The sequence below is a fragment of the Amblyraja radiata genome, chromosome 9 (genome assembly GCF_010909765.2).
Source record: "Amblyraja radiata isolate CabotCenter1 chromosome 9, sAmbRad1.1.pri, whole genome shotgun sequence".
NCBI lineage: Eukaryota > Metazoa > Chordata > Chondrichthyes > Rajiformes > Rajidae > Amblyraja > Amblyraja radiata.
The window spans coordinates 19979814-19996590 of NC_045964.1; the positions used below are offsets into that span (position 1 = coordinate 19979814).

At 40.7% G+C, this 16777-nt stretch overlaps 1 protein-coding gene across 3 annotated transcripts in view; it reads right to left on the reverse strand.

Moving 5' to 3' along the window:
• The window catches only part of pcnx1 (pecanex 1), a 207777-nt gene that overhangs the window by 77005 nt on the left and 113995 nt on the right, over positions 1-16777 (reverse strand). For all 3 annotated transcript variants that reach the window (XM_033026821.1, XM_033026820.1, XM_033026819.1), the window contains one exon: positions 3807-3888. In XM_033026821.1, the coding sequence (XP_032882712.1) occupies positions 3807-3888 (82 nt within the window). The remainder of the gene's footprint in view (positions 1-3806; positions 3889-16777) is intronic.

The following is a 16777-nucleotide window of genomic DNA, read 5'->3' on the forward strand; positions in this document are numbered from 1 at the left end:
TGCAAAGGGGAGAGAGTGGTTGGAAACACTTTGTTGCACTTTAGTTCATGAAAGCCATCAATCCTACTTACTTTGCAACTGGTTAAGAGGATCACAAATTATATTTTGAAATGTTCAGTATCGAAGGTGACTTTCATTTTATAACCCCTTTTAATCTTGGACAACACTATAAATAACATACGTGTTTCAAAAAAGAAAAGATTGTAATCTTCAGAGGATGTCACGTTAACAATTTGCAGCTGAAATGCTGAGCATTCCTTCAGCTATAAAGAACACAACCTAAGCTTCAATTGAGGAATAGCATTATTAAAAAACATCACTATTGCCCTGACCTATATTGCTGCTTTTAAAACAAATAGCACTGGACACAACTTCAAGCAATATTCCACAAATTGAAAAATACAATCAGGTTCAGGTGACAAAGTGATTTAGACATGGTTCCCATCACAGCAGTTTTTACTTCGACCAGCAGATCTTCATTTCTAACAAGCACATGTTACCTCTGAACTATTTCTCATTTGATGGAAAAACAAGCAACCCATCTGTTCTGCCCCACTGTTGAGATTAGTCGAGTTACAACACTACACCAACACAGTGGTTGGAGGAACTGTGTGATTCTTCCATTCAATAGAAAATTATATGCTACAATAATAAATAATTTTAAAAGGATTTAAAAGCTTTCAGTTTGGTCACTTGCCTCCAATGCTTTATGTTACTTCTACCAGCAAAATAAATTTGTTGGTACGAGCAAGTTGGGCCGAAGGGCCTATTTCTACGCTGTATGGCTCTATGACTCAGAGCAGAATTGGTTTAACTTCTATTCATGAGAACTATCTTGGAATACCAACAGGAAAAAAAATATCTGGAGTTTATGTACTTAATCATTATCAATCCAGCAAACCTTCTGGGAAAATGTGTCAAAATTGGATAAGGATAAAGCGGAGCTTAACTGTGATTTCATCAACATCATATTGTTAAATGAATTTGACAATTCATTTCCAACAGTGCTGAAGAGAGCAATCCCAAGTGTACAAAGTACAAGACAAAGATTGGGAATAAATATTAGCTTCTATCTCCATAGAATTGGAGAACATAAATGAAGAAATGAAACCTTTATTTCACAGAATCTTGGTCAGTTACATCAGGACTACTGCAATTAATTTTAAGCACCATTTTGCAGGAAAGATACGTTGGCTATTGAGGAAGCACAATGCAGATACATTAGTATGTTGCCAAAGTTTAAAATGATAAATGATGAGGACATTGTATAATCGTGGTATGTAAATCCCCTAGTTGAGAGTCAAAGTAACATTAGCAAATTTGCAGATTTCAAAGTAACATTAGCACATTAGCAAATTTGCAGATGACACAAAGCTGGGTGGCAGTGTGAACTGTGAGGAGGATGCTATGAGAGTGCAGGGTGACTTGGACAGGTTGGGGGAGTGGGCAGATGCATGGCAGATGAAGTTTAATGCGGATAAATGTGAGGTTATCTACTTTGGTAGCAAAAACAGGAAGGCAGATTACTATCTAAACGGCATCAAGTTGGGAAAAGGGGAAGTACAAGGGGATCTAGGGGTCCTTGTACATCAGTCTATGAAAGTAAGCATGCAGGTACAGCAAGCAGTGAAGAAAGCGAATGGCATGTTGGCCTTTATAACAAGAGTAATCGAATATAGGAGCAAAGAGGTCCTTCTGCAGTTGTACAGAGCCCTAGTGAGACCACACCTGGAGTATTGTGTACAGTTTTGGTCCCCTAATTTGAGGAAGGACATTCTTGCTATTGAGGTTTACAGCGTAGGTTTACAAGGTTAATTCCCGGGATGGCGGGACTGTCATATGCTGAGAGAATGGAGCAGCTGGGCTTGTACACTCTGGAGTTTAGAAGGATGAGAGGGTCTCATTGAAACATATAAGATTGTTAAGGGTTTGGACATGCGAGAGGCAGGAAACATGTTCCCAATGTTGGGGGAAGTCCAGAATCAGGGGCCACAGTTTAAGAATAAGGAGTAAGCCATTTAGAACGGAAACACTTTTTCTCACAGAGAGTGAGTCTGTGGAATTCTCTGCCTCAGAGGGCAGTGGGGGCGGGTTCTCTGGATGCTTTCAAGAGAGAGCTAGATAGGGCTCCTAAAAATAGCGGAGTCAGGGGATATGGGGAGAAGGCAGGAACGGGGTACTGATTGGGGATCAGCCATAATCACATTGAATGGCGGTGCTGGCTCGAAGGGCCGAATGGCCTACTCCTGCACCTATTGTCTATGACAATTGGAAACAGATTCAACAGGATACATACAAATATGTATCTCCTCTGGTGAAGAAGCTCAGAACTAGAGTATGTAAAGTTAAAGTTAAAGGTGGATCATTTTTAACTGCATCAGAAAACTTTTCTCTCCATGTAAAGTGCACAGGAATCTAGCATTGTGGTAAAAGATTGAGTTTGCTGGGCCAATCGAGACATCTTCAGGAGTGAGATTGCAATTTTTTTATTAGGCAATAGGAAATGAAGGCAAGGCAGAAAAAAGTGAAGCGTTGATCAGTCAGAATCTAACTGGTACGTATCAAAGGGTTATATAACCTCCCACTATCCACATGTTCTAATACTTGGAACACCAAAGGAGGAAGTCATTTGACACACTGGATCCATGTTAGCTCCAAAAGGAGCAATCCCATTATTTTCATCCCCCTCCTTTTTCTTCCTTATATCTATCTAACTTATTTTCTCTTACACTATGACCTCCCCTTTGATTCTTTTTGCCTTTAACCACCACCAATGAGTCAGTTACAGTTGCCATCTGCAAACACCTTTGGGATATCGGAGGAAACCAGGGTATTTGAACGACACTATTTCACGGTGTGAATGTACAAACTCCGTACAAATAGCACCCGACATCAGATCAAACTGGGGTCCCTAGAATAGAGATACAGCAATACTAACTTTTGCAGAAATGTCTAGACAGGATTTCCAATTCAGTGAACAAAATCCACAAATTTTGGTAATGTGACCAGAAAATTGCAGGCTGGATCCCCTGGAAATGTACACAATTTAATTCTGGCATGACACTGAAACAAGTGAAACAGGAAACTGCAGTTACTGATAAGCAAATCACTTCCAATATGAGAAATCAGAAATAAAAATGATATGCTGAAGTTACTCAGTAGGTCAGTCAGCATCAGTGGAACAAAACAGAATTAATCCACGACCAAAAGTAGAAAAGCGAGATGAAGGGGTACTTAAACTTGCAAAGAACAAGTGAAAAGTGTGTGATAATGTAGAACAGGTTTGGCCGGGTGATACAAACTCTGTCAATGCCAACTACGAGAAGAAAATAAACCCTGGTTAATCACTTCAAGGTGCAGCTTGCCGATTCTGCATTGGTGGGCTTCAAGCAATCATTTACTTTCATTTACTACTGTCCCAATCAAATATCTCCATCATCAGGCATTAATATTGTTCAAGCGAAGCAGGTAAAATTGCAAATCAGCACCTCAATCCACCTTTCAGCTGGACATAATGCAAGATTCAATACTGAATTCAACAATTCAGATAACCAGCTTTTCCTGCTTATGTCAGAACTGTCCATTAAGATCAATGTGTTCATTGACAAAACAGAACAGCAATTCATTGAGATGTTTCAAGAATAGGATCTCTTAAAATCAAATTCTGTACACATCACCAATGATTTTGTTTTAAATTGACTGAACAGGAGAATCTGTAATCCAAGTGAAGAATGGTGGAGAGGTTCAATGAGTTTGAGAGATTCATTGAGACCACAGTGCTTTTCTTCTCCACTGAAGTTACTTACCATAAGTTGTTTGATGTCCTCCTTGCAGCAGTTTCGAAGTTTACAAGCGACATGTCACAGCCCCCTGTTTCATACAACTTGCCTGGAACAAGAACATAACAACATAAGAAATAGAAGTAGGAGCAGGCCAAGTGGCCCCTTCATCCAGCTCAACAATTTAAGGCTGTAGTTAACCTTGAACCACAACCCCTATTTCTTCTCTGTTCTCCATATATTCTTATTCCCTTAGCATCCAAAACTCAATCGATCTCAGAGTGTAGAGATAAATAATCCAAAGCTTTACAACCACTTCAGCAAAGAAATTACTAATTTCAGTCCTGAATGACAATTTTTTAGTTCCAGATTCTCCAGAGTGTAATCAACAAACTCTTTGCATTTGTCAACTCCTCCCAGAATCTTTAATGTTTCAATTACATTATTTTAAACGTGAAAATAATCTAGTCATACAGCCTGACCACCAAGGATAACTTCCTAGGAGCAGAAGTTTACGAAAGCCAAATTTCACATCCTCAAAGAAAGCAAGTTTTTCTGTAGGTATAGAGACTGACGGCACACAGTATTCCTCATGTGGTCTCATCAATAGACTGCTCAATTTAAGATTTTGTTACTTCTGTCTTACCACCACTTGGCAAAGACGTCCAAAATAAAAAGCACCTACTTGCCCATTTGCTGTACCTTGATGTCAACTTACTGAATTTAGGGGAGGGGTGTTTAGGGGAGGGGGAGTTTAGGGGAGGGGAGTATAGGGGAGGGGGGGGGGTGTAGGGGAGGGGGGGTGTAGGGGAGGGTGGGTGTAAGGGAGGGTGGGTGTAGGGGAGGTTGGGTGTAGGGGAGGGTGGGTGTAGGGGAGGGTGGGTGTAGGGGTGGGTGGGTGTAAGGGAGGGGGGGTGTAGGGGTGGGGTGGTGTTGGGGAGGGGGGGGTGTAGGGGAGGAGGAGTGTAGGGGAGGGGGAGTGTAGGGGAGGGGTGTGTGTGGGCGCACCGGTTCCGGTTCCGACTCAACTCAGCGGCTCTCGTCCCCAGCGCCTGTCGCACTCACAGCCCCCGCCCGCGGACACAGGCAGCCCCCGCCCGCGGACACAGGCAGCCCCCGCCCGCGGACACAACCAGCCCCCGCCCGCGGAACACAGCCCACACTCCGTTCCTTCAGCTTTATTCTCCATGCCGGTGATTGACAGCGGGTTCCGGAAGGGGAGTCGCTGTCCTGGCGAATAACAGACCAATAGCTTTTGTAATATTTCACCGATCGGAGCAAAACTTGGTGTGCTTGGAACAGAGGGGAATGGTGAGTAAGGTGGCGAAAATATCCTAGCGATATAGAGTACCGTTTTTGCGCAAATTTAAAAACAACGTAAACCGGAAGAGGACAAGATAAGAGTTTTAGTAATAGTACAGATTTCAATAATAATATCTTAATTTATTAATGGGTATAATAAATCTGTGCTTGATAGTAAAATGCTTGAATTTGTTCTCGTCCAACGTGATAAATAAAAGCTAATTTGTGCAAATAAATGTAGATATTTGATACGTCTGAAATCTTCAAAACATTATAAAAAGTCATAAAACACCAACAAAAATGTCACTGCTCATGTATGTCAATGGAAGAATGGCCTACACATAGAAAGTAACAAGTATGATTAAATGCAGCAGAGTCATGTGTGCACAAGTTTAACATAAGTTTAAAAGAGAATATCAAAATAATAAGCATATGGAAAAAATGCAGAAAAGAAATCAGACAGTTAACAGGATTGAGTAAAGAAGCTGCAATTGCAGAAATACAGATCCTTGAAACCACAGAATCTTGCCAAAGAGCCATTACAGTACTAGCATATCATTTTATTGAAGTGTATTGAATGAGAAATAAATGCTTAAATTTAGGGATATTAATTTCATTAAAAATAAAGAAATCATAACTTAAGGACGTTACTTGTCTACGGTTTACACCTGCCATTTCAAGAGTCATAGGAAAAACAGCATTGAATCTTGATGGTGCTATGTCACATTCTGGGATTTGGATGACAAAAGACATTCTGCAAAGTAGTGTGCCAGCAAAAAAAAGTCAGATCAGAAGAAAAAAGCAGTGTTTAACTAACCTGAACAATGCAAGTCCAGGATTTAAATTATTTGTCACCAAACATAATTAAGTTCAAGTTGTCTATGACCTGTAAGGGAGCTAACAACATTGGCAAGTAAATTGACTCAAGTTCTGTGAGAAGGAATGGGTGACGTTTCGGGTCGAGACTGGGTCTAAACTTCTCCTTCTATTCAGAGATGTTGCCTGTCCCGTTGAGTTACTCCAGCATTTGTTCGGTTTAAACCAACATCTGTAGTCTAGTGCCATCCTACACATCAAGTTCTGTGACTTTGGGGTTAATTTAAATTCTAGAATAGGGGATATTTTTTGTTTCCTGTGCAAATTTAAGAACTAGGAATTTAGTAAGTGAAAACTGACCATCACTCTTTTCACTCTTCCTAAATAAAGTAGTTAGTTGGACATGTTGTTTCAAAGATGTCAGAATTTTATCTTTACTCGCAGGTTAACCTTATCATAGATGTGGATGAAGTGCTTTATAACGGAGGGGTTAAACCAATTCCTAGATACACAAAAGTTTTAAATGAAAGCCAACAGAAAAACTATAGTCTCTTGAGTTTATTTCAAGTCCATTCAAAAGACAATAGACAATAGGTGCAGGAGTAGGCATTCAGCCCTTCGAGCCAGCACTGCCATTCACTGTGAACATGGCTGATCATCCACATTCAGTACCCCGTTCCTGCCTTCTCACCATATCCCCTGACTCTGCTATCTTTAAGAGCTCTATCTAACTCTCTCTTGAAAGCATCCAGAGAATTGGCCTCCACTGCCTTCCGAGGCAGCAAATTCCACAGATTCACAACTCTCTGGGTGTAGATTAACCATATTAATCTCTGCCAATCTCAGCAACCCGACAGCCACGCTTGGTTTTAACTAGAGTGAGCTCCTCGTCCCGGAGTAACTCATTTCTCACTTGTCATTCAGGATGCCGTACACAAGTCTGCCACGGATGAGGTTGTCGTGTAGATCACCGAATTGGCACCTGCCAGCAATGTTCTTCAGGGCACTGATGTAGGATTCGACTGACTCGCCTTCCTACTGGTTACGGGAAAATAATCTGTGGTACTCCATGACCAAGTTTGTTCGCAGCTGGCATAGCTGTCGGAACTTTCTAAAGAGGCACACCGAGTCTTGGATAGATTCTGCAGGGGTCACAATGTCACCCGCATCATTAAGCTCAGTTGGTGTGTAGTTGAAATCCTGTGCCCGTAGTGTGGCTTCGGTGCATGCCACGTTGAGGAGAATGGAAGCTTGTACATCAGCAGATGATGCCACCTACAGACGTACCCGACAACACCTTCGCCCGGTCCAAGAGCCATTGCCGCATCGACACTTTCCTGATTACACAGCTGTGTCTCCTCCACGGTCCAACGGTTCCAATTCCACGGTCCCACAGCTGCCTGCTGACCCCGGACCAAGTGCTTTGCCTGCTGATTCGCCACCCCGGCCGTTGCAGAGGTCTACATCCTTACCCTCAGACCTGCGGAACCACTCTCTTCTCCTATTCAATCTCTATGAAGGGAAAACACGGTGGATATCGTACGCGCACAGGTCGCATCTGCAGGCCGAATCCAAAGTACCTTTGAACTGTCTACCCGCTTGCTGCTCGCAGCGCACAGTACATAAAGTAAAGTGAACTCCCCTCATATTGGTGTGCTTTCTGTATATGCTCGTTTAGGTATAGTTTGCTTCTTTAAGAGGAAGGATGTAGATTAACCTTATTAACCTCTGCCAATATATTCTTCATCACACGCTCCATTCTATCCACATATGTCAGTTCCGCCATCCTGGGAATTAACCTCCTGAACCTACGTTGCACTCCCTCAAAAGCAAGAATGTCCTTCCTCAAATTTGGAGACCAAAACTGCACTCAATACTCCAGGTGTGGTCTCACTTGGGCCCTGTACAACTGCAGAAGGACCTCTTTGCTCCTATACTCAACTCCTCTTGTTATGAAGGCCAACATGCCATTAGCTTTCATCACTACATGTTATACCTGCATGATTACTCTCAGTGACTGGTGAACAAGGACCCCAGATTTCTTTGTACTTTCCCTTTTCCCAACTTGACACCATTCAGATAATAATCTAACAATAATTCAAGAAAGCTAACTGAACCATAAACTCTTGTTTTGGTCAGAGGATGATTGTCAACAGTATATCAGATCAATAGATCAGAACTGCTACAATTCAATGTAACCATTTCATTACTATAAGGGAACAGCAAAGTAATGCAGCCAGAAAAAAAATCTCACAAGTTGACTCAGTGCCAGAGACCCAGGTTCAATCCTGACCTGTGGAGTTTGCACGTTCTCACTGTGACCATGTGGGTTTCATCCTGGTGCTTCAGTTTCCTCCCACATCCCAAAGACATGTGGATTTGCAGGTTAATTGGCGTCTGTAAATTGCCCCGACTGTGTAGGAAGTGGATGAGAACGTGTGTTAGCATAGAACTAGCGTGAACGAGTAAGTGTGATAGCATAGAACTAGCGTGAACGATGGTTGGCGTGGACTCGTTGGGCCAAACGGCCTGTTTCCATGTTGTATCTCTAAACTAAACTAAAATCCAGAGTCTATCCCAACCTTCCGTGCTGAATGTAAGGAATTCTTATATTCTCCCTGTGACTGCGTGGATTTTCTCCAGCTGTTGCAGTTACCGCCCTCATCCGAAAGTCAGGTGGGTTGTTTGGTTAACTGTCAAGGGTAAATTGCCCAATGTACAGTATGATTGCTGGAATTAATGGGAACGTTGGGAGAATCAGTTACAGTGAACATTTGCAGGAATTGTTCCATGCGCTGGCGTAAACTCAGTGCCAGCTGACCTCAATCTATGTCATAATTAAGTATGGAGGCTAAGAGACCTCTTTCCTAGTTTTGTGCTAAGGCGACACTTAACTGCACTGTCACTTAATTTGTCTACTGTCACATAATCTTGTCAGTTAAGTTTTACTTTAGAAATTCTGGGCAATCTTTCCATATATAAAAATGTGGCCATTCAAGTAAAAAATAGTGCAATTCACGAAGGAAGCATCACGGCAATAGCCTTCTCAATCAATAACACAAGATTGGCATAATTTTGGGCTAAATAAGTCATTTAAAGTACATTTAAAGTATAAATGTCAGAAACTTGAAAAAAGATAATGACACAAAGAGGTCGGCCAGGTTTTTTTAAATGCATTGAGCTAAAACAACTTTTGCGTTGTTGACTCTAATGTGGTAATTATCTCTTTCTACCTGGCAACGAAGCTCAATTATTTTTCCGAGGATGTCTCTAATGGAACACACGTATCTAGATTACATCTTACACATGCAGTCAATTTTTGTAAATGGTCAGTTCTGTACTAATGATTTTTAGCATAAAGGCATTTGAAAGCAATGCTCGAAAAACAAGAGTAACAGCAGCACGAAGCCATTTAAAAGTTCAGGCGATTTTTGTTGATAGCATTTTACATCAATCTCAGGTACAGAGTACAACGACAAGGGGACCTGAATAATTGCAAGGCATTTACACCTTTCAATATATTTTCTCAGGTTCACCTTAATATAAAAATGTTAAAAGAACAAGCAAAATACATTAATCGGCTAGGGTTATTAGAATGCATGCCCTTCAGCCCAAAGAGTGCATCTTTTTGTGTCAAGATGATAGAAATAAAAAATTCAAGCAATGTAAATGTACTTTCCTGCCATAATTTCAAAATCAATAGTTATTTGAAGCAATATAATCAATACCAATATCAAACAATGTAGCAGAAGCACTTCATTCAACGTAATGTTTGCAAAATAATTGACACGAACACTAGAAATATAATAACAAGAATATGTTCACATATTAAAGAACATAGAATTCTATATCTTACCAACAAAAGCCTACACTATCAGCTTAGATTGAACTTGTCCATCAAGAGAATTTTAACAACCTTGTTGCAAATCTATACAGCTGGTTCCAAAAATTGAAACCCCGTTCAGTTATCCTGCACTTTATAAAAATACTCACATCTTTTAGTTTTAAATACATAAAATAAACACATCTTAGGGACTGAGTTTTGTATGCTAAGGGAATCAGAATAAATGGAGAACAGAGAAGAAAAAGGGGTTGAGGTTCAGGGTTAACTGCAACCTAAATTAGTGGTGGACACAAAATGCTGGAGTAACTCAGTGGGACAGGCAGCTCCACTGGAGAGAAGGATTGGGTGACGTTTCGGACGAGACCCTTCTGATGTCTGAAGAAAGGTCTCGACCCGAAACGTCACCCTTCCTTCTCTCCAGACATGCTGTGTCTACCTTCGATTTAAACCAGCATTTGCAGTTCTTTCTGACACATTAATTAGGGGGGTTGGCTTCAGTTATTTTGAAGAATTCTTGGAGTATTTTGTACTATCAACATCTTTTAGTTTAACTTTATCTTAAGGATATGTAGAACATATTGACCAAAGTGATCTGACACTTAGAGAAAAGAAAGAAAGCAACTTATTTGTTGAATACCATGAGTAGTTATATGCTCCTTATTCTTCAAACTCATCCTTTCTTTCGTTAACTGCCATTCTATTCTAGAGTTTTACAGTAATAAATACTTCTATGATAAAGAAATTGAACAGATGGGAATAATTTTGAAGCATTCCTTCCATAAAAAGAACATAATTTGGAGACAATGGTCAGGAATAGTACACAATTTGTGAAAGGTGCAACATGAAAAGAATAGATGTGGATGGGTCCCACTTATCACTCCTGAAGACACCAAGCAGAAACCGGTTAATTCCCTTTGGGAATGAAGAGTGATAAATCATAGAAACATAGAAAATAGGTGCAGGAGTAGGCCATTCTGACCTTCGAGCCTACACCGCCATTCAATATTATCATGGCTGATCATCCAACTCAGTATCCTGTACCTGCCATCTCTCCACATCCCCTGATCCCTTTAGCCACAAGGGCCACATCTAACTCCCTCTTAAATATAGCCAATGAACTGGCCTCAACTACCTTCTGTGGCAGAGAGTTCCAGAGATTTACCACTCTCTGTGTGAAATAATGGATGATACACAGCTTTCATTTTCCATCGTAGAGCTGCTAATTTAGTCACATGCTAATTTAGTCACACTGCTAATTTGGTCACTTGCACCATCTACAGATTGATTAGTAGGACTGGATGTTACAATCCCTATGATTTCACTACAATTGACATTCTTGGGTATGACCACTAGGTGAATTTGCTAACAATCAACCACATCTTCAGTTGTGTACCTCAACGTCACTGGGTGTTTCGGCCTTTTATCACAAGACACCCTCAGTCGAGGCAGGCCCACCAGGTTAATCAGACCTGGGTGTGTGTCTTATTGTTAGCCTCTAGATGGTCACGTGGCAGCCCAGACAGCATCTTTCCTCTTCAGCCACAGCCAGTGACTGCTCCGTTCGGCGGCATTGGCAAGTTCTTTTATTGTCCTCCTTTGTGCCTGGCCTTTGACTCCTACTTCCCTCAGGAGCCTTGCGGTGGAACTGGCTACAAAGCCCCTGCACCCCACCTCCACTGGACACACCCTTACTCGCCAACCTCTCTCCTCTGCCTCTGCTGCAAGGTTTGAATATCAAAGCTTTTTCCTTTCATAAGCCTCGTCCACAGCCTCCTCCCATGGGACCGTCAGCTCAATGATGAAAACACGCCAACAGGAGTTGGACCAGAGAACGAGGTCTAGGCGACCAACCATGTGGTGGTCATTCTGTGCAACAACAAGTTGCTTTCAAATGCAAAGTTCTTTGTAACAAATGAGAATTTATATTGGGTATTGCAAGCTAAAACACTAAAGGCTGTTTGTGACATTGCTTAATAGAGTATCATTGCACAAGTGCCAATCATTGTGAATGCTTATCAATTTGAATGGCATCCCGCAATGCAACCAGCAGCCTATGTTCTTAAAGAGACAGTGGTGATGATTACAGTAGGGATGCTCCACTCGCCATAACCAAAATCAGTTATAAAGAGGTCCATAATATCGAGGCTAGATTGCATACAGCAACTACCTCTGAATGTGGTTTTAATGGAAAACCAGAGTATCATAGTTGCCAATCCATTAACTCTTCTTTATCACACAGAGGTTCATTTGGTGCCTGTTTCATCAAAAGCCTTCAAACAAAGGAGAACTCTCCTTTCATGCAGCGCCATACAAATACACATTCATTTGATATAACATCCTTTATCTATCATATTTTCTATTAAAAATGTAAAATTAACAGTCAATAACTAAAAGTAAATTTGTTCAGAGATTTGAAGTGGAGTTTATACAAAGCTCCCGTTGCAAAAGGGTGGGTCACTCATTCGGGGTGCGGGGTGCTTATTTGTGGACTTTGGTTATTCTCCTTAAGGTGACAAATCATATCAGGAAAACATCTCTGGTTGCTTAATTGCATCTAAACATTGCTAATTTGAACTAATGCCTCAAATTAAAAATTGTTCCATGAAATATAATTTTCCTGCCAGGATTAAAAGCAGGAATGTTAATAGCATCAAGGAAGGACAGAAAGCAGATAGCCAATACAGCAGCAGCGTAGAAACTTAGGAAAAGGTAAGCATCGGCCAGCAAGCATTTTCATCAGTATTTGGTGTGCAAACCACACATTCTTTTTGAATCAATGTGCAGACTAAGAAAATATAAGATGGCTATCAGAGATGAATATTTTTTACGGCCTTAATGCACTGGTAACAAGAAAGCCTAAGAAGGGGTCACTGACACGTTTCCAAAGGATTTGGTTTATCTACATCAAAGCAAATACTTCAAAGAAGCAAAAAAGGAAATAGTTTTTGGATGATAATTTCTGGTTGTTCAAATGATTCTGTAAGTAGCTGAGCTTTTTTTGTCATTGTTCCAATTAGTCTATGAAGAGTAATATGGCATGCGTTGGTGGACCATGCCCTGACTTCAGATATTTAACACAAAACAGAAATTGCATCCTATTAGAAAAGATTACAAATGTGAGAATGCACAAAGGCTGTGTACAAAGATCTTGCTGCAGCAAAATGAACAGATGGACGAGGAGGGAGGGAAGGGTTCCCAGTTGGAAACCATGTCCATGAAGAGTTTGTAGAGAGTAATTTAACCACCTCGAGTCAATGTGGTTCAACATGTAAGCCTTTCACTTCAAAAGCTCAGCCCCACTTAAATTTATCATCGGTTATTACCACAAATAAAACTCCAGAACAGAGGAAGAATGTATTGCTAAAAAATTTTAGAATTGAACTTTTATGCATTTAGTCAGTTCTACACTGGAGCTAGAGATTTTTCAATATGACATCCAGTGTGTCACAAGCGAAGTCACTGAGGATCTTCAAAGAACTCTTTATATTTCATTATTTCTTGCCAGAGATCAGCAGGCAGAGGAAGCATGTAGCTTTGCATGACTCGCCGAAGAGTAGGGTATTTTTGACTGCATGCAAATGTTCTACATTAAACCTGCCCTCCACTGGAACGAAAGGCAATTTTGTGCCTACAAGATGCAGTTACCAGAGAAAGGTTTCAGTCAGAGTCATGGCAAATGCTGAGATTACATCATTTTGTGGCACTTCACCTGTGCCACCACAATACATCAAACAGCTCCCCTGATGACAATGACATGCCCTCTGTGCACAGCATTTATACACCAAAAGCCATGCTGTCAAATTGTTAGAGTATGCTTTGGAGCATGGGCAAGCTGGAGGCTTGTTTGAACTAGTTTTGGATAGGAAGATAAAAATAACAAAGCCCTGCTGAGATTGAGAATGGATTTGATATGTCCAAATTTTGAATACACAGCAGTTTTAGTTTCTGGAGCTCAAGAAGAGTCAACTTATCTTGGAGTCAGTGCATCATAAAATTGTTTCTTGGAATGAAGGGATTGCCAGAGTGATTGGAAGAATCACACTGAGATATGCAAAATATTTAGAGAGCCTGACTGGATAGATTCCAACTGATTTTTGTTTACATAGTTCAATTGTCTAGAACTGGGGTGTGCTCTCGGGAAAAGACTGGGGTTTTCAGATGAAATTTAATACAGGGAAGTGCAAGGTAATGCACTATGGCAGAAGGGGAGAGAATGTCAATATGGGCAGTGACACCGAATTAAAGAACTAACAAAGCAGTAAGCAAATCATATGGAATTTTGGATTTCATAGTAAAGGATAATGAGTAAAAAGCAGAGAAGTTAAAGTGAACCTTTGTTTAGTCTACAGGTACACTGCCCTGTTCTGGCAAACACACTTTTAAAGGTTTACCAGACTAGCTCCAGGGATGGATACGGGCGATATAAAAACTTTCCCATCCGCAATTTTTCCAGACTGTTATTAAGTCCATTGAAGGCTGGCGAAAAAAAAAAAAACAGCGACTTCTCTAATTTCAGGTAGTCCTTACTCTTTCCTCCCCTTCTCAGCTCTCCCTCAGCCCACTGGCTCCATCTCTTCCTTTCTTCTTCCCGCCCCCACCCTCACATCAGTTTGAATGTTGCCTATTTCCTTGCTCCATAGATGCTGCCTCACCCGCTGAGTTTCTCCAGCATTTTTGTCTACCAGAGATTGCTCAATGCCTTTTGTGGAAAGTTCTTGAAATATGCAAAGGGACATTAACCCAAATCTCATTCCAAGACTCACAAGAACAATATCAATTGAACAGTAGCCAGGCTGCAGGTGCATGTTAGGTGCATTATCCTGTGCCCAGAAAAATATACAAATTGCATTCAATTATATCCAATAAATGCATCAATTTTATCCTCAGGATTTCGAATTATTTTTTAATGAATGTGACCTATGACAAGTGCCAGACAATTTGAATAGGTCACTTTGGATTATTGGGTAACTATCACATCATCAAAATCAATGGAAGTTAGAAACTTATTTTTTTAATATTAAGCAGCTCATTCCAAGGCTGGAAAATTAACTGGTGGGCTGACAGAGAAATAATGTATTGATTGAATTTATAGTTTCAATTCTTTGAAAATATTTGGTATTATTAAACCGAGGACTTTCAGTAACTGCTTCCCACAATGGGGATGGTTGAGAAACATGCTCCCACACATTGAGGATAGGAAGTTAAAATGGGAAGTTAAAATGAGGATATGTTGCTACAATTGAACCTAGGTATCTTATTTCAATACGCTCTACGAGCCAGATCTTTGTCCATTGTGAGAAATGAGATATTGGGGGTTTTTTTGTACAAAAGTAAGGAAACACGTGATATAAATTGCAGAGTTGAGGTAAAAAAAAAAATCTTGGTGCACCCGTCCATAAGTTGCAAAGGCAGGTATTCAAGTACAGCAAGTGACTGTAAAACTAGGTAGGTTGTGCTTCAGTTATATTGTGCATTGGTAAGATATTATTTTAGGAAGAAGATGTATTATTGATGACGAGGTTGTTGAGACAGGTACTATAGTGTGGCATCAGCCTAAACACGGGCCACTCATGCTCGAACACTCGTCAGGAGATACGAGGGCGGGCACGTGACGTCATGGGCTAGAGGGAGTGTCCTGGTACTAAAGGTCTCTCACTGCGAGACCTTGATAAGCCCTCGCTCAGTTACAGCAACATTGTATTATAGTTAGCGCACCACCTAACGTGTCACCACTGAATAAATGACTCTTTGAACCGGCCTGACGTCTCACCTTTGTTCACCATGTATGGTGCCGCTACAATAGCAGCATTTAAAAAACACTTGGACAGGTACATGGATATGAGGTTCAGCGAGATACATGTACAAGGTTTGGAGGTATATGTGCCAAACGCAGGCAAATTGGACTTGCTCGGATGGGATATCTTGGCCGGCATAAATGAGTTGGGCTAAAGAGCCTGTTTCCATGCTGTATGACTATTTCACTGTGGATGAGGTTTTAAATGCTATTGTTGGTTTGAAAAAGGACAATGCTGCTGGCCAAGATAGTATGTCCATCCACAGGATTTGCAAAATGGACATTGACATGTTAATTGAACATTTTCTTCCTAGCTTTGAGGTGGTTAGATTCCAGCTCTTGTCCTGAATAATCACTTGTAGCCCCGCCACAATTGACAAATCCATCAAACTGGTTTCCCAAATGTCTGTACATAAGTAAGGGCTATACATGTTATAAACTATGGTGACTTGTGCTGGAATGCATAAAACCGACTCACCATTTCCTTTTCTCGTGAAAATATATTTTGTAACCTTCCTGAGATGCATTCCCTTGAACTGAATATGTTTGCCATGCTTGTTGAATTTATGTTGTCAACTCACACTCCAATCATCAATACACTCACCTCCACATCCCGAATAGGATTTGTTTTTGTTCCCTCTGGAAGTCAGCTGGGTCATGCAACACTTTCACTGCCCTGGAATCAGTGGCCTGCCATGGGACACTGGAACACCTGCATACTACACTGTCTTAGATGATGAGGCTTGACTTTTGAAATGTATACGCAAGTAGATATAGGTAACCCTAGCCAGGATTATCAATAGCTACTTGAGTCTATAGCCAGTCAAGCACTGCTCCCAATATCAATGCACCCAGCCACATACACACCAAATTCAGTGTCCAATAACAAATCTGTGTATTTCAATTCTAGGTAGCAGCATCAAACAAATTCCATAAATTATGACAGGATAAGTAGTAATACAAGGCTCCGTACAAGAGATTTTTCTTGTATATTTGGGGCAGTTGATACTTACGAAAACACTTATACTGATATAGCATTTTATGGATGTCCAAACATTCTTTGAGCTACTACAACAAGAGTTACTGCTGTAATGTAGGAAATGCTTCACCCCAATTTAAAAACAGCAAGGAGACAAACTACAATATCTTAACAGGGTAAAACTTTTTTTCCTGTCATTGAGGAAAAAGTGTTGGCCTAGATACAAGTATTTTGAGATCTGAAATCCAGAAATCAAGGTGCTC